Source organism: Xyrauchen texanus, chromosome 31, assembly GCF_025860055.1.
Source record: "Xyrauchen texanus isolate HMW12.3.18 chromosome 31, RBS_HiC_50CHRs, whole genome shotgun sequence".
Classification (NCBI taxonomy): domain Eukaryota; kingdom Metazoa; phylum Chordata; class Actinopteri; order Cypriniformes; family Catostomidae; genus Xyrauchen; species Xyrauchen texanus.
The window spans coordinates 18,712,513-18,730,867 of NC_068306.1; the positions used below are offsets into that span (position 1 = coordinate 18,712,513).

At 43.1% G+C, this 18,355-nt stretch overlaps 2 protein-coding genes across 2 annotated transcripts; both read left to right on the forward strand.

Annotated features, from left to right (window-relative positions):
- The first annotated feature begins 594 nt into the window (after nt 1–594).
- On the forward strand, nt 595–1,533 carry LOC127625312 (olfactory receptor 146-like). The gene has a single exon (XM_052100534.1). It carries the CDS (start codon nt 595–597, stop codon nt 1,531–1,533), a length of 939 nt encoding a protein of 312 aa, XP_051956494.1.
- Nucleotides 1,534–11,806: 10,273 nt separating this feature from the next.
- LOC127624879 (olfactory receptor 5B12-like) lies at nt 11,807–15,431 on the forward strand. Its single transcript, XM_052099831.1, has 3 exons — nt 11,807–12,152; nt 12,282–12,705; nt 15,371–15,431. Exons 1-3 carry the CDS (start codon nt 11,807–11,809, stop codon nt 15,429–15,431), a joined length of 831 nt encoding a protein of 276 aa, XP_051955791.1.
- The last annotated feature ends 2,924 nt before the right edge of the window (nt 15,432–18,355 follow it).

The window sequence follows — 18,355 nt, forward strand, 5'->3', positions numbered from 1 at the left end:
TTTCCAGAACTCTTTAAAAACATCTCTAAAAAAAGAATCACAAAGGTGTATTATAATACATCATGAATGCATTATGGGGGATTTATAATTGCATTGCAATACATTATAAATATGGGCTTCATAGAAAGTGTTAAATATTCATATAATTATATCACTGGTAGCAAACATGGCAACAAGTGCTATGCAATTGTTTTCCCTCTGGGATGATGACAACATCAAATAAACACCTTTGAGCTACATATTAAAAGAGCAAGCAAACATTTCTTCACTTAATGTGAGTATCATCTATCTTGGTTAAACCCGAACACTTCTGGAGTAAGTATGTGATGTTTATTAGAAACTCAACCATAATGTATTACATAACGTTGCAGTAACAAAAAATACCTGGATTTTGTGTGTATAATTTACAGTGTGAGCAAAATGTTACAGTTTGAGCAATATGCATTTTTCACTATCAAGAACTATCAAGAAAAAATATCTGAAAACATATTCAATGTATTTTCCTCAGAGTTCAATTCATATATTTATGCTGATATATTATTAATGCTAAAAAAATATATATTGCTCTATATGAAAAATTGTGCAGGGCACCCAATGGACAACTTGACATTCAGATACAGCATTCTTCTAGTGGAGGGACTCAATGTTACACCTCAGTCTTCCCATCCTGTTTTCATCTTGCTTCTCTTGGTTTATGTTTTTATAATGATTTCCAACATTGGACTTTTAATTCTGATCTCAACAGAGAAGAATCTGCATCACCCTATGCATTTTTTGTTTTGTAACTTGCCATTGAATGATATACTAGGGACCACTGTCATTTTGCCACGCTTGATGCAGGACATTTTTAATAAAACATCAGAGCGCTATATCACGTTTGTTGAGTGTGTCATTCAAGCATATTTTGTACATATATTTGCAGTAGCATGCCATTATGTGCTAATGATCATGGCTTTTGACAGATACGTGGCTATATGTAATCCATTGCGATACACGGCTATAATGACCAATAAAATGGTGGCTAAACTTTCAGCGTTTGCCTGGGGACTGGCAATACTTATGGTGACAATTCTGTTAGGTCTCACTATACGTCTGTCTCAATGCAGATCTAAAATTGAAAACCCTTTCTGTGACAATGCCTCACTGTTTAAACTTTCCTGTGAAGATGTGTCCATTAATAATGTGTATGGATTGATTTATACTGTAATTGTTTTCACTCTCTCACTGGGGTCAGTATTTATAACGTATGTCAAGATTGCTGCGGTATGTATAACCAGCAAAAACAAAGCTCTCAACAGCAAAGCCATAAAAACCTGTAGTACTCACATAGCTGTTTATTTAATTATGTTTGTTTCTTGTGGAACTTTTATATTTCTTCATCGATTTCCTGAATACTCTGACAGCAGGAAACTGGCTAGTATTATGTTCCACATTGTTCCACCAGGATTAAATCCCTTAGTGTATGGTTTACAAACAAAAGAGATTAGACAGAAATTTATCAAATTTTGGTTCAGGAAAAAGGTGAATCCTTAGATAATTTAACATATTTTTATAATATAACAAAGTCTATATAATACTGTATTGTATCAATAAAAATGACATATCATTTTCTCATGTGTTGTCATTCATATTTGAAACCTTTTATGTGGGCTATTCTTATATTCAGTGGAAACATTGTCAACTCAGCCCATTTTCTTTTTTCATTCTGAATGTGTTTTTATTTTAAGTGTTTAAGAAGATTGTCATGAAACTAATACAAATAAACTCATTTGTTTTTAGTCAAGTATTTTTTACCATTCATCAGGTGGGATCTGTTTATATTTCAAACTTTAAGCATTTGATGAGGAACTTTTAATTGTGGAGGATTAGGCAGACAAAACTGTAAAATAAAAAAGTGCAACACAATATTTGATCTATTTTGGCTTAACTTTTCCATTTCAGGTTTTAGCGTTTAATATGTTGAGTCTGTAAATTCCCCTCCAGAATGTTCATAAAGCAGTGGTCTCTCCAAACTATGCATGTGTATTAGGATACTTTAGTAATAACACATTTTGCACTTGTTTTTACCTTCTTCTGACTTCCTTTAGTAAATCACTCTCGCACAACAAGGTATTACAATAAATTTGAGAGTTAATCTTAATTGCAACTATTAAATAGAGGTAAATTCTGTCTGCTTTTCTGTGAGGTAAACAAATTTCTCTATTGCGAAAATTGAAGTTTTGGAGTACCAGGAGTGACCATTAAAAGTGATTAATACTGACCCTGACTGAGATACTTACAGAAGCCTATAAGTGTCTCAATAGTGGTACTCTCCTTTTACAATAGATATTTAGTGAACCCTTCATTTTGTGTGAAAAAAGCTAATAATCAAAATATTACACCTATACTCTGTGAGCGGGATGTGAGCGAAGCATGAGCAGGACATGAGCAACGTGGTCACATTGGGCCCTTACATTGGCCGTGTCTCTTCTGCAAGACAGTGCTGCAGCTGTACACAGAAAAAAAAAGAAAATAAAAAACTAGGTTCCTACTGCAAATAGTTTCTTAATATTAAATAATAACTTTTAACAAGTTGTGGCAGGGCAGAGGGTGGGGCCTGGTCGTGATTCTGCACACCTGGCCCCTAATCAGGCTAATCAAGTTTCCGAGAGGGATAAAGACCAACTGGAGACTGCAGTACAGGAGAGAGAGAGAGAGAGATGGCTGCGGTCCAACACCTGTGTGTGTGTTTGTCTTTTTGGTTAAGTTTATCAATAAAATATAATTTATATCGTCAAGCAGGTTCTCGCCTCCTTTCCATTAATAACTTTACATAAGTATAACAAATTTGGTCTTCAACCATATGTAGATGATTAGGTCCACATTTACAGTATATCACAATGGTAAATAATATACATAAACCCCCGACCCTTACAGTACTGGGTGCTTAAATCATCCGCATTCAGTCAACAGAAACTGTTGTGTGTAACTCCGTCAGCAGTTTGCATTCAGCCCGACAGCCAATAAATTATGAAATAGGTAAAACATAAATAAATAAATGATGGCATTTCTTTGTTAAAACACCAGACAAAACCGTGTAAGGCAGACTATGTTTTTCGACATGACGGCATAACATGAATAACAGTAAAATTAAACATTAACTTACTGCACAAAACTGCTGAGGCTACTGCTTCCCACACATTGTCCTTGCTAATAAATCCCTGTAGGCCATAATAAATGCTGAGGGTTGTAAAGCACTTTGTATTTCTCAATCTCCACAGTCAGTCAGGTATCGTTGCGGCTTGGAAAATCCTCATGAATTCATTTGTTGCTTCAGTGGCAATGGCGGGCAGTCATGTGTACTTGTTTATGTTTATCAGCAAACTTGGTTGTGATTGGTAAAGTTTAAACTCCTACAGTTTAGTTTGTTTCCTTTAGTTATTTTGTGCTTTTTTGTATGCAGACCTATAAAATGTAGTGTATTGTAGGTTTGGTATAAATATTTTTTATTTACTCAGCTAGATCTTCCGCGTCCCGTCCAGGGGCCACACGTGGAGGTTCCAAAGGTCTGGGTGCGGATGCCAGAGCATGCCCTGCCCCTGAGAAAGAAGGTCCTTCCTCAGGGGAATTCGACAGGGAGGGGCTGTCACGAGGAGTACCAGACCCGGGTGGGCCAATAGGGAGCCACTAGTGTGACTTGCTCCTCGTCCTCCCTGACCTTGCACAGCACATGTGCAAGAAGGCTCACTGGGGGAAATGCGTACTTACGCAGCCCCACGGGCCAGCTGTGTGCCTGTGTGTCTGCCCCGAGGGGAGCCTCTGTTTGGGCATACCAGAGCGGGCAGTGGGAGGTCTCTCGGGAGGCAAACAGATCTACTTGGGCCTTGCCGAATCATTCCCAAATCAGCTGGACCGACTGGGGTGAATCCTCCACTCTCCGCTGGGCAAGCGTTGTCGTAACTCTGGAAGAGTTTTAAAGGGACCGTTGTGCCTAGCCTGAACTTGACGAGGCATTTCAGCACCGACTGCACACGCTCATTGGTGAGACGTGCTGACATTGAGACTGAGTCTAACTCCATACCGAGGAAAGAGATGCTCTGAACCGGGGCGAGCTTGCTCTTTTCTCAGTTGACCTGAAGCCCCAGGCGGCTGAGGTGCCTGAGCACCTGGTCTCTGTGAGCATATAGTAACTCTCGGGATTGGGCCTGTATGAGCCAGTCTTCAAGGTAATTGAGTATGCGGATGGTGGCTTCTCGGAGCGGGGCAAGAGCTGCCTCTGCGACTTTCGTGAAGACGCGAGGGGACAGAGACATGCCGAAGAATTGAGACGTGAAAGTACATTTCCTTCAGGTCTACCGCTGCGAACCAATCTAGATGCCGGGCACAGGTCAAGATGTGTTTCTGCGTGAGCATTTTGAACGGGAGTTTGAGCAGAGCCCCGTTGAAAACGTGCAAGTCCAAGATCGGTCGTAAGCCACCGCTTTCTTGGGTACAATGAAGTAAGGGCTGTAGAAACCCTTCTTCATTTCAGTTGGAGGGACAGGCTTTATTGCGTCTTTAAGTAAAAGACTTCAAGCGGACGCCCGCGAAAGCGGACGCCTGCGAAAGGGGACGCCCGCGAAAGGGGGCGGAGGCCTGGAAAACTGAATTGCATAACCGAGTCGGATGGTCCGGGCCAGCCAGCGAGAAGGGTTGGGAAGTGAAAGCCACGCATCCAGACTCCGTTCTAGGGGCACCAAAGGGATGAGTGTTTTTGACGTACCCGGTGGGGCTTCGCAGCGGGGTGGAGCAGATAAAATGGCGTCGGGAGGCAAGGGTACGTCCCGAAGCTCTGGTGCTGAGAAAAGACTCAAAGCACTTACCTTGCTCTGCACACCCGGCAGGGGGTGGGTTGGTGACTGAGGAGGAGGTCCTTTAGCGGCGTCCTCTGGACTCGTCAGAACCGGCCGGACGAGGAACAGTCGTGGGGCTGACGGCGGGGGGTCCGTGTCCAGACTGACGAACTGTGGTGGCAGAGTGCCGTGAGAGCGGCATTTGCAGGCCAGGTGACCCAGAGACAAAGGAAATAGCTCTATTATTGAGAATTTGGGTACCGCAGCCCCATATAGGGGGAGCGGCAAATTAAATAAATTCAACAAAAGATTCTCCTCCCGGCCCTCCACCGGGGTACGGAGTGGTCTTACCAGCTCCGGAGCTAACATTTCGGGTTCTGGGTCGAGCGTCGGAGCCTTCCGTGTCCTTGAGGGGGTCCGTGAAAGGGGGGCGTCTGCTTCCTGCGGGGTGCTCGACGCTGGAACTGAGAGCTGGGCCCGGGTTGAGGCGGAGCAAGGTGTTTCTTAACCGCAGGAGGACACCCTCGGCAAGCAGACGGGGCGTGGCCCTTGGCGGGAGACTTGCGGCGGGGCAGGATGTGAGATGTGGTCTCCGTCTGCTTCTTCACTGTGGAGAACTGCTGGGTGAAGACGGTGTTGCCGAAGAGACTGAACTGGGAGACAGGGGTGTTGAGAGTAGCGAGAGCAGATGATCGAGTGGCTTTGTGACGGGTGGAGAATGGTGCTCTCCACGATGACGTCAGCTCATCATGCACCTCCGGGAAAAACGTGACCGGGGAGGCTGTGAGTGGCGCCCAGACCCCAGGAACCAGTCATCCAACCGTGATGGCTGTGGGGAGGATGGAAGGTTCCAATCCAGCCCCACGCTGGCGGCGGCCCGGGAAAGCATGTCAGTCATCTGCGCATCAGCCTCAGCCTGGGTGTGCGGGCCTGAAGGCGGCAGCTCAGGGGTGTCGTCAGCGTCAGATACTGCGCTCTCCGATGCAGCGGCAAACTCATCCACTTCGAGTTCCAGAGGATAGGCCAACTGGCTGTGAGGCGACCCGCTGTTACCTCGAGCACAGATGGGAATCAACGAGCGTGCTGGGGACGGGTGGTCCGAGGGGGCGTTCCCGACGGAGCGGCACCCACTGCCATCTCCAGATCACCTCCATCGCCAGCCGCACCAGCCTCAATCCCGTGGGAAGAAGGAGCAATGCGGGGGGCGGCTGGAGTGGCTTGCTTGCTTTTCATGACCATGCAACGTTGCCATGGTCATGCCCTCGCAGTGAGAGCATGAACCATCCACAAATGCATCCTCGGTGTGATCGCTGCCCAGACACACAAGACAACACCTGTGGCCATCTGAAGCTCACTCTACCGCATCCAGGAACTACACAGGGGTGGAAAGGCATCTTTAGAAAGACGCGTCCTGAAAAGGACGTTCAACTCCGCTGTGTATTGCTCTTTTAGTGAAAATATACTCTTTTAGAGAAAATCTCTCTTTTAAATAAATATTTAAGTTTGGTTTCTGCACTGTCGAAGTGCCCAGGGGCAAACTGCACTGCCGTGCAAGGAAGGAGAAAGCTGCTGTAATGCGTCGTCAATCCAACAGCATGCAGAGCATCAGAGGAATACAGGAACAGGTGTGACTCGTAGCAAACAGCATGCACAACCATCGGCTCTGAAGAAAATTTCTGAATGAACTCGACGTATTTCCTCGCCTTTATACCCATATGTCCGGGGGCGGGGTATGCAAATACTGTTTGCCAACTTCTCATTGGCCTTTTTTTATAGATCAGAGGCATATTCGGCGCTCAAGAGAGACCCCTACTGTCGCTTCTCCGACACAACGTCGAAAGAGCGACAGACGGGGAACTAAATATTAATAGATCATCTGGTTAGAGTTGTAAAAAGACTATAGGTGAGCTGATTTGAACCAGCCATTGGAGGAAGGAAGAAGAAGAGGAGGCGGAAGAGAGACAGAGGGAATTTCTCATTGCAACTGTCACTCTAATCTCCTTTGTTAACCATATTTTAATTATTAATTTAGGCATTTTATTTAAGTTTTAAACAGCATGGTCACATTACTCACATACATCTTTTAAATAATCTTTCGAATAAAAGCATAATGCTAATAGGGATATACTGATGGCTATAAGATTTTACTGCATTCTCTGTCTTGTAAATTTTGACCCATCACGTCACATGCGCAGACTACGGTGACTGCCTATTGATCACATATCGATTTTTTTTTCAACGCATTTTTATACTCTGAAATAGTTTACAATGGCTTTCCAATTATCAAAATATATTAATACAATTTATTACATTTCCTATTGGCTTTGATTAACTATGAAAGATGCCAGAAAGATACGTTTAAGTTGCACTTTATGGATATAAGATTAATTTTTTTTTTAAATTACGAACTACTTAGATAACGATGCTTTTGGGAAACGCACCTTAGAGATTAACTACTGCTTAATTGATTCTAATGTTCTACTTGGTGCTTCGGGAAACAAAATAAATATTTCTAGTAGGCTACTTATGTCAAAACTGTGACCCCTAAGATGGACTTTAGCACTTAGCCTCCACGGGAGAATTTTATTCTCCTGCCCCGGACGTTTCGTGGCCAGCTGTGCTGGTGTAAGCTTGTTGTTAACAAACTGTCGCTTCTTGATAATCTCATTTATATGTTATAATTTTATAATTTTTTGTTAGAAGATTGTGTTTATTATAATGGGAAATTGAGTAGGGAGGCGGGTGCCGATTTTGTAAAATAATTGTTTTCTCCTGATTATTGATAGAGTGGGAGACAGGGAAGTCCTCTGTTTTGTGTGTGTGTGTGTGTGTGTGTGTGTGTGTGTGTGTGTGTGTGTGTGTGTGTGTGTGTGCGTGTGTGTGTGTGTGTGCGTGCGTGCGTGCGTGCGTGTGTGTGTGTGTGTGTGTGTGTGTGTGTGTGTGTGTGTGTGAGCGTGTATTTATCAAGTGTCCAAGTGTCCCTATAAGGATAGTAAAACCCAACATTTTTTACCTTGTGGGGACATTTTGTCAGTCCCTATGAGGAAAACAGCTTATAATTCATACAAAACGATGTTTTTTGAAAATTTAAAAATGCAGAAAATTTTCTGTGAGGGTTAGGTTTAGGGGTAGGGTTAGGGGATAGAATCGTCTAGGTTACGGATGTAACCTCCGTTCCCTGATGGAGGGAATGAGACATTGTGTCAAAGAAGCGACACTAGGTGTCTCTCTTGAGAGCCGAACATGCCTCTGATCTATAAAAAAAGGCCAATGGAATTAGGCAGACAGTATTTGCATACTCCGCCCCGGACATACAGGTTTAAAAGCGGAGAAATACGTGAAGTTCATACAGGAATTTGCTGAGGAGCCTGAAATGGTCCAGCCAGCGACGCGACGTGGCCGGGAGGACACAACGTCTCGTTCCCGCCATCAGGGAACAGAGGTTACATCCATAACCTAGACATTCCCCGTCTGTCGCTCACTTTGACGTTGTGTCTAAGAAGCGACACTAGGGGTCCAATTCAAATCACGCCATGCGCTGAGCAGTGTACATGTTCTGCTGACACAAGAGCGGGCAGGTATTTTACGTGTTAGACTACACGTACCCTTCCCCAATACCCTATAAAAAGTTGTCGGAATCCTTTTGGTGACGCTTGCCTACCTGGGAACGGGCCGAGGCTAGCCGGGCCTCTTTTCTCTCTATGTTTCTCACATAGAGCCAAACGGCTGGGGCCCTTACATGCATCGTTGGAAGGGTGTCTTACTCAGTTTCCTATTCTTTCAGGGGGAAAATACTCTGCGGAGACCACACCTGCCCAGGGATGGGGAGGTAAAGTGGCGAATACATCACATGGGCCATTCAGGTCACATGTGGAAAAATGGCGCAGTAGTAGACGCGGGTCCACTCGCAATGGGACCGTACCGCGGAAAATACACATAGGAGGAGTCCACGCAGGAATCCTGACCTGTGGAGCACCTATTCCAGCACAGGGTAGATTTGAGTACCCGCAGTGGATTGGGTCAGCTAATTCCTCGGCCGAATTGTGGACCCACAGGGCTAGGGAGGAGTCATCCTGGGATCCGAATATCCGGAATCTCCTGGCAGAGAAAGCGCACAGTTTTACCTTGACCGAGGGAAAGCGCGCTAGGTGTAAGCGATCCACCCGGCCAGTCCGTCAGCGTGTTACCGAGTTCTACCGGCTCGGACCTGAGAAAACACGGGACGATACTGACTCAACCCTGAGAGTGTAAAATCTCGCAAAGGTATTAGGTGTTGCCCAACCCGCTGCTCTACATATGTCTGCCAGGGAGGTGCCTCTGGCCAGTGCCCACGAGGAAGCAACACTCCTTGTTGAGTGAGCCTACCTGGTCTCTGAAGGGCGTGGTAGGAACCTTTGGCACGTAGCCCGGTCACTGTCTTAGGATCACATGTGTGTCTGCCGGACCGAACTCCAGGCAAGTGTCGCTAACAGAGAACGCTTGCAGGTCCCCAACCCTCTTGATGGAGGCAAGCGCGATCAGCAGGGCAGTCTTTAGAGAGAGGGCCCTGAGTCCAACTGATTCTAGCAGCTCGAAGGGGGGTCTCTGAAGGCCCGTGAGGCCTCTTAGGAACCTGATGATTAAGTCGTGCTTACCCAAAGACTTACCGTCTACTGCGTCGTGGTGGGCCGCTATAGCAGCAACATACACCTCCAAGGTGGAAGGGTACAGCCTCCCCTCCAACCTCTGCTGCAGAAATAAGAGCACTGACCTAACTGCGAACCTCTGTGGGTCTTCAGCCTGGGAAGAACACCAATTTGCGAAAAAGCCCCCAGGAACCAGTCATCCAACCGCGATGGCTGTGTGGAGGACGGAGGGTTCCAGTCTAGCCCCACTCTGGCGGCGGCCTGGGCAAGCATATCGGACATCTGCGCATCAGCCTCAGTCTTGGCGAGCTGACCCGAAGGCGGCAGCCCAGGAGAGTCATCAGCATCAGACGCCGCGCTCTCCGATGCAGCAGCGAGCTCATCCACCTCGAGCTCTAGAGGATAGGCAGGCTGGCTGTAAGGCTAGCCTCTGTTCCCTCGAGCACGGACGAGAGTCAACGAGCGTGCCGGGGGATGGGTGGTCCGAGGGGGCGTACCTGGCAGAGCTGCACCCGCTGCCGTCCCTCACTTCGACACAACGTTGAAGTGAGCGACAGATGGGGAAATATAGTTTGTACAGTATAAACACCATTATGTCTATGGAAAGTCCCCATAAAACATGGAAACCCAGTGTGTGTGTGTGTGTGTGTGTGTGTGTGTGTGTGTGTGTGTGTGTGTGTGTGTGTGTGTGTGTGTGTGTGTGTGTGTGTGTGTGAGCGTGTATTTATCACTTTGTGGGGACCAAATGTCCCCATAAGGATAGTAAAACCCGAAAATTTTGACCTTGTGGGGACATTTTGTCAGTCCCCATGAGGAAAACAGCTTATAAATCATACTAAATTATGTTTTTTGAAAATGTAAAAATGCAGAATGTTTTCTGTGAGGGTTAGGTTTAGGGGTAGGGTTAGGTTTAGGGGATAGAATATAAAGTTTGTACAGTATAAAAACCATTATGTCTATGGAAAGTCCCCATAAAACATGGAAACACAACGTGTGTGTGTGTGTGTGTGTGTGTGTGTGTGTGTGTGTGTGTGTGTGTGTGTGTGTGTGTGTGTGTGTGTGTGTGTGAAGATTATTTATGTTGTTTAGGCTTATTTCCCCTCCTGTAGTTTACCATATATACAATTTATTTTTACAAAATAAATAACTCAATATTTGAATTGGCTGTTTTTTATTTTTGTGGTTGTGAATTGCTAGGGCAGAGACTAGAAAATTTCCTTTCACACTCCATATATCCATTTAGTTATTTATATTTCTACAGTAAAATAGATGTTTGTAACAGTATTTTGATTTAAGTTTCATTGTATACTGCAAAAAGTGTAAGCATCACAACCTATGAGGTGAGGTCATCCCTCCATTACCTTGCACAATGGAAAAATGAAATATGGTGGCCCAGAAGCACGCAACACTACCAAATTAATATAGCAAATAAAATTAGAAAATAGAACCAAAATAAGTCACAACAAAACAAAATTAACCCATAAGGAGTGTGTGAAAATTATTTTGTTTGGAGAATTAGTTGCGTTAAGACATTTCGATGTAGCCTACAGGAACAACATGATGAAACTGCTATGCCGTCATCCGGTTTGAACTTCAAATCACATTGCCTGAGCTGATTAAAGTTCAGACTCATCATTTCATTGTAATTTTAGATATGTTTTTAAAAATGTCACTGTATCATTGTGCTTGTTGTATTATCAGTCAAACTAATATGTTTCAAATTATTTGTCACTATTCATGCCTTTCCGAATAAAAGCTAAAAAAAAGATTTTTTCAGGAATTGGGCATGCCAAATTGGGGAGAAAATAGTAGAAAATCCCAAAACAATAATAAATCAATAAAAATAAAAATACTATTTTCTATTGTATTCGCTATGCTATTCTATTCTATTTTCCATTGTCTAAACAAAAGCTTTTCTCAATAATAAAATAAAAAACATTCTCTTATGTCATCTTTTATATGCCATCAGATCTCTCCTCTGGGGTGATTACATCATCACAGATACACCCCATAACCACATATTTAAAAGTAAGGGTAAGTAAATGTTTTCTCTAGTGCTAGTTATAGGCTGTTTGACTAATCAATGTTTATATAACACTGAATACTGGAGTTGACTGTTATCCTATTCCAGGCAACCTTACATCTGTGTAGCAATAAATCAAAAACACATTTGTTAATAACAGAACTCTTGTGGAGTAAGTATATGTTGTTTAATTAGACACAAAATGTGTTATTTTCTTTTTTCTAGTTTGCAATGTAATGCTTTATAATCTGTTGATCTATACTATTAACATTTTGAAACAGAATTGAATTAATGAATGTGATAGGTCTGGTTGTTCCTCTATTCACAGGTTTTGTGAAAGTCAGTCAATGGATAACTCAACATTCAGACACAGCATACTCTTAGTGGAGGGACTGAAAGTTTCACCTCAGTCTTCCTACTCTGTTTTTATCCTACTGCTCTTGGCGTATACATTTACAATGGTATCCAACATTGGACTTATTATTCTGATCTCAACAGAGAAAAATCTACATCACCCTATGCATTTTCTGTTCTGTAACTTGCCCCTGAATGATATTGTAGGGACCACTGTCATTTTGCCACGCTTGATGCAGGACGTTTTAAGGGAAACCTCAGAACGCTATGTCACATATGTGGATTGTGTTTTTCAAGCATATTTTGTACATATATTTATTGTAGCATGCCACTATGTGCTGATAATCATGGCCTTTGACAGATACGTGGCTATATGTAATCCATTGCGATACACGGCTATAATGACAAATAAAATGGTTATTAAACTGTCAGCAGCAGCCTGGGGACTAGCAATACTCCTGGTGACAATAATGTTAGGTCTTACTATACGGCTGTCTACCTGCAGATCTAAAATTGAAAACCCTTTCTGTGACAATGCCTCACTGTTTAAACTTTCCTGTGAAGATGTGTCCATTAATAATGTGTATGGATTGATTTATACTGTAGCTGTGCTTTGCTTCTCAGCGGTTTCAGTATTTATAACATATGTCAAGATTGCAACCGTATGTAGAACTAGCAAAAACAAAGCACTGAACAGCAAAGCCATAAAAACCTGTAGCACTCATTTAGCTGTTTATTTAATAATGTTTATAACTGGAGCTACCATGGTTTTTCTCCATCGTTTTCCCGAATACTCTGAAAGTAGGAAACTATGTAGTATAATGTTCCATATTGTACCACCAGGATTAAATCCTTTAGTTTATGGTTTACAAACCAAAGAGATCAGACAAAAGTTTGTTAAATTTTGGTTTAGAAAAAAAGTTAATTCTTTATGATTTATTTTATGTTATTGTAAGATATGCTTGAAATGAACAATCTATGATTACGAATGTTTTTATCAATTTTTTCCCCTCTAAAATTAACTTCAACTTGAAGTGGAAATTATGATCTAAGTTTATATCATCTTGTTTCATAAATATACTTGAAAATTATAAAATAACAAGTACTCCCTCTGTCAGGTCTGTCTTCGGAAGACATTGCATATATGTATATGACTTCACAATTCACTTGTGAAAAGATGATTTAGTAAATATAAATTGTTTTGTACATTCACTGAATTTATTAATTTTAATAATAAAAAAAATTATAATGTAAATTTCCCCTCAGAGTTCATCTATTGATCTACGGATGTATCTATCCAAAACAATCTGTTTTATTGCAGACTATGTATGTGTTAATTAGACAATCATCAAAGTTATAGATCATCAGATCATTCAGGGAGTAGGTCTGTAATAACAACTTCACAAATTGCATCCATGATTTTTGGCATACATTTTTGTCCTTAAATTTTGTAAACTATGTTAATTTCCTGTTTCTGTGACTCCAGAATATCTCCATTTTCCATTTGTAATGTCTGTCAAACTCAAGTTCAGTGTGCATCAGTTATATAATACAATTCCATGAATTTTTCAAATGATCATTTGAAATGCTTGATCATTGTAACAAAATGTACAATCAGCTCAGGTAAAATACAACCTTAGGGTTAGGGTTAGGTTGGGATTAGGGTTAGTTGTTGTTGCTATGTTGCTGGCCTTTGTTTATGTTGGTTTAAATAGAATGAAAGCCTGAGTAATATTAATGGATTTTTGGAGCATTTAATGATCAAAAATAATCTCAGGGTGGAAAAAAAGGATTGTATCCTCAGCTGAAACAAAGCACATTTAAATAACAAAATCAACATTTTGTTCATCTATATATGGTACCCTGCAATTGTTACCTTAAGGAGCTATTTCTACTTTATAACTAAATTAGTTTTTGTTATGTTTAATAATATTTTTTGACTAGAATCAAACGAAATTTAGATAGCAAATTTTTAGGTTAACATTAAGGTCCTGTGTTTGAATCCCTAGTAAAACTAAATTAATTAAAAATGTTTAAAAAAAAAAAAAAAGGAGCTCTTTCAGATGTGATCATAATGAACAAATAGAGGGGTTTATGTAGAATCCTAAAGAAGAGAGGGCATTCAGCACATCTATCTATCATCTGTCTGTCTGTCTGTCTGCAAGCATATCCTGTAATTATAACAGGAGAGCATCAGTCGCATTTACAGTACAGGCCAATACCCTGTCTGTAATCAGCACATCCTTAAGAGTCCACAAGCATTTATATTATATTTTATTATAACACATTACACAATGTATAGTAACAGTTCAAATTAATTCAAAGATAAATAAAAAATAATATTCATAGCATACACCTAAATATTGAACACTGTGTATAATATCAACCATTCAGAATAAATCAATACATTTTCATTCAATAAAATTCCTTGATGGGAGAAAGTTGCCACCCGTTGTCCTTGGCAGGCTACTCTGCCTTACAGGCTCCATAAGGTTAGGATTGGTGTGTGGTTAGGGCATCTGCTGCCGCTAGGAACAAACCGTGGCTCCTATCCTCTTCAGCGCTGAGAAAAGTAACAGGTACCACTTGATACTGCCATTTAAGAGGGGACAGCACGTTGGGCAATACCAGCTTGTACAACAAAGGTGGGACTTCAGTTTTTTGCCTTACTATAACAGACTCAAAGTCACGTAATTGCAAGATATCTCATTTAAAATTATTTTCAGCGTTGATAAAAAAAACTATATACAAATAAATAAATAAACATTTGAAAATATAAAGAAAAAAGGAATTTGTCTTGTGACAGGAGCTTCCAGTGCACAAACAATACTTCAATAAGACAGAAATAATAATAAAAAAATAGAATAAAAAAAAGTTAACAGAAAATAAAGTATATATAGAAATAAAGAATAGGACAATACACTACCGGTCAAAAGTTTTGAAACACCTGAAAAAATATTTTGATCTGAATGCGTTTACTTAAATATTTGAAATTATATTTGTAGAAAAAAATATTATTGTGCCACTATATTAATTTATTTCATTACAAAACTAAAATTTAATAATAAAAAAAAAGTTTTTGAAATTGATGACTTGGACCAAATAATATAGAAAAGCAGCCAATTAGTGCCCAACATAGATGGGAACTCCTTCAATACTGTTTAAAAAGCATCCCAGGGTGATACCTCAAGAAATTGGTTAAGAAAATGTCAAGAGTACATGTCTGAAAATTCAAGGTGACTACTTTGAAGATGCTAAAATATAACTCAGTTCCCCGTCTGTCGCTCACTTTGACATTGTGTCGAAGAAGCGACACTAGGGGTCTCTCTTGAGAGCCTCGCTCATCTCTGAACTTGAGAAAAGGCCAATGAGAAATTTTGGCCCACTATTCTTTACAACGTTGCTTCAGTTCAATGAGATTTGCGGCATTTGTTTATGCACAGCTCTCTTAAGGTCCTACATCAGCATTTCTTTGAACATGCTTTGAGCATTTCATGAACATTGACTGGGCCATTGCAACACCTTGAATATTTTCTTTTTCAGCCATTCTGTTGTAGATTTGCTGGTGTGCTTGGGATCATTGTAGTGTTGCATGAACCAGTTTCGGCCAAGCTTTAGCTGTCAGACAGATGGCCTCACATTTGACTCTAGAATACTTTGGTATACAGTGGAGTTCATGGTTGACTAAATGACTGCAAGGTGCTCAGGTGCTGTGGCTGCAAAACAAGCCCAAATCATCACACCCCAATCACCGTTCTTGACAGTTGGTATGAGGTGTTTGTGCTGATGTGCTGTGTTTGGTTTTCGCCAAACGTGGAGCTGTGCATTATAGCCAAACTTCTCCACTTTGGTCTCATCTGTCCAAAAGATATTGTTCCAGAAGTCTTGTGGTTTGTTCATATATATACATACTACTGGTCAAAAGTTTTGAAATACTTATTCTTTATTGTAATTTATTATAACATTTTAGAATAATAGTAAAGTCATCAAAACTATGGAATAACATAAATGGAACTATGGGAATTATATTGTGACTAAACAAAATCCCAAATAAATAAAAATGTCTAGGTTATTGTTGTAACCTCTGTTACACGTAGACGTTGTGTCGAAGAAGCGACACTAGGGGTCTCTCTTGAGAGTCTCGTGCATCTCTGCACTTGAAAAAAAAAAAATTCAGAATTTGCATGTCCTTCCCTACATACAGGTATAAAGGGAGGGAATCAAGTGTCTGTCCATTCCGGTTCCCTATCTGTCACTCACTTGACGTTGTCTCGATGAGTTGACACTAGGGGGGTCACTCCAGCAGAGCCCAGACATCTCTGATCTTGAGAGGCCAATGGAAATTGGCATGTGGAATTTGCATGCCACTCCCACGGACATACGGGTATAAAAGGAGTGACGCTGCAAACACACATCACACGAAAAAGTCACAGAGCTGAATTCCTCTGCCGCCTCCATTCATCTCTACATGCTGTTGGATCTACAGTGCTTTCCAGCGGTCCTCCCCCTCGCACACTATGTTGTGCTGAGCAAACAACCCTGGCCGTTTCAGCAGCAGAAAAAAGTTCATGGAGTGAACAACTTCATTTATATATATATATATATATATATATATATATATATATATATATATATATATATATATATAAACACACAAAAAGAGTGATATTTTCTCTAAAAGTGTGGCACAAATGGAAAGCGGCTTTTTCAAGATGCCTTTTCATTTGTGTTTATTTCCTGGTTGCGGTCGATGTCTCTCCCCTTCTAATGGCCACGATCGCTGCCTTTCGTGTCTGGGTGCCACCCACGCGGAGTCAGCGTTTGTGGATGGTTCATGTCCTCACTGCGAGGACATGACCATGGTTACGTTGCAGTCGCGGCTCGCCCTGTTATGCCTGCAAAGCACCTCCACCTGGTGGAATCGTCCGAGGCTCCCGTCCAGGGCCTGTAGGCTGACGTCGTCCCTGACTTCACCCTCCGGCCAACGAAGGTCACGGCACTCTCGGGCAGGCGATGTCCAGCCTGGTGGTCCAGGAACACCACCTCTGGCTTAACCTGGTCGAGTCGCAAGAGGCTGACAAGGTGCGTTTCCTTGACACCCCCATCTCCCAGGTTGGGCTGTTTGGCGGCACCGTTGGAGAGTTCGCCCAGCAGTTCTCAACGGTGAGGAAGCAGACAGAGGCCATACAGCACATCCTACCCAGGCGGAGCCACAGACCCCGCATTCTGTCTGCTCGTCGGCCAGGGCGTCCCCCTGCAGTGCCAACACCGACACCAGCCCCGCCACAGACCACCCCTCGGGGCCGGGGCCGTCAAGAACCCCAAGAAGGCTTCAAAGCGCCCCTGAGACAGGCAGCCCCGGGACTCTGCACTATGGGAGCTGGTATGCAGACCACTCCCTCCCCCGCAAGAGGGTCAGGAGGAGAATCCTTATTTCTTTACAAATGTTATTTTGCCGCATTCCCAACTGGCTGCGGTACCCACATTTTCCAAAAAAGAGCCCCTGGGCTCTATTTCCGGTCACGACAGCCGGCCACCGGTTCTCTTTGGCAGGTACGGCGCCCTGGAACCGGACCTCCCGCTTCCACGCGCCCTGCCGTGGCGCAAGCCCACCCCCGAGCCGGCGGTCTCCACAGGCCAGGAGGTCGAAAATCTTCCTCCCCATCCCAGGCTGTTCCAGGAGTGGTCATAAGGAGCCAGGTAATTGTTCAATGTCTCTAGACTCAGCACCCCGGGCTCCGCCCAGTCGCGAGGCCCCACCCGCTGGTACGTCCGACACTGTAGTCCCCTTGGTCCCTCTCGAACTGAGCTTGGGGGCATGGCTCATGCTCCCCAACCCGTCACGTTGGTTGATCAGGACCGTCCGACTCGGCTATGCCATTCAGTTCGCCAGGCACTCCACCACAGTGAGAGGCGAGAACGCCGCTGCCTTGTGTGCGGAGATCGCCTCCCTTCTATGTAAGGGCGTGATAGAGCCTGTCCCTCCAGCCGAGGTGAAGAATCGGTTTTACAGCCCCTACTTCATCGTACCCAAAAAAGGCGGTGGGTTGCGGCGAATCCTCGACCTGCGTGTTGTGAATCAGGCTCTGCACAGACTCCCGTTCAAGATTCTCATGCAGAAACGCATTCTAGCGAGCGTCCGACATCTAGATTGGTTTGTGGCGGTACACCTATAGGACGCGTACCTCCCCTTCGGCCTGTCCTTGTCCCCTCACGCCTTCACGAAAGTCGCAGAGGCAGCCCTTGCCCCACTAAGGGAAGTGGGTGTCCGCATCCTCAACTATCTTGATGACTGGCTAATCTTAGCTCACTCCGGGACATGTTGTGTGCTCACAGGTACCTGGTGCTCAGGCTTGTCAGCTGCTTGGGGCTTCGGGTCAATTTGGGAAAAGTGCAAGCTCATCCCGGTTCAGTGCATCTCTTTTTTTGGTATGGAGTTGGACTCGGTCTCAATGACGGCACGCCTCACCAACAAGCTCACGCATGCATTCAGACAGAACACGTTGGTCCCACTGAAATCCTTTCAGAGAATCCTGGGGCAT

Coding starts and splice junctions, on each gene's coding strand:
- LOC127625312 (XM_052100534.1), top strand. CDS start 595: ATGGACAACTTGACATTCAGATACAGCATTCTTCTAGTGGAGGGACTC.
- LOC127624879 (XM_052099831.1), top strand. CDS start 11,807: ATGGATAACTCAACATTCAGACACAGCATACTCTTAGTGGAGGGACTG. Junction 12,153..12,281: donor TGTAGCATGCCACTATGTGC/TGATAATCATGG, acceptor TCCTGGTGACAA/TAATGTTAGGTCTTACTATA. Junction 12,706..15,370: donor ACCAAAGAGATCAGACAAAA/GTTTGTTAAATT, acceptor ATTCTGTTGTAG/ATTTGCTGGTGTGCTTGGGA.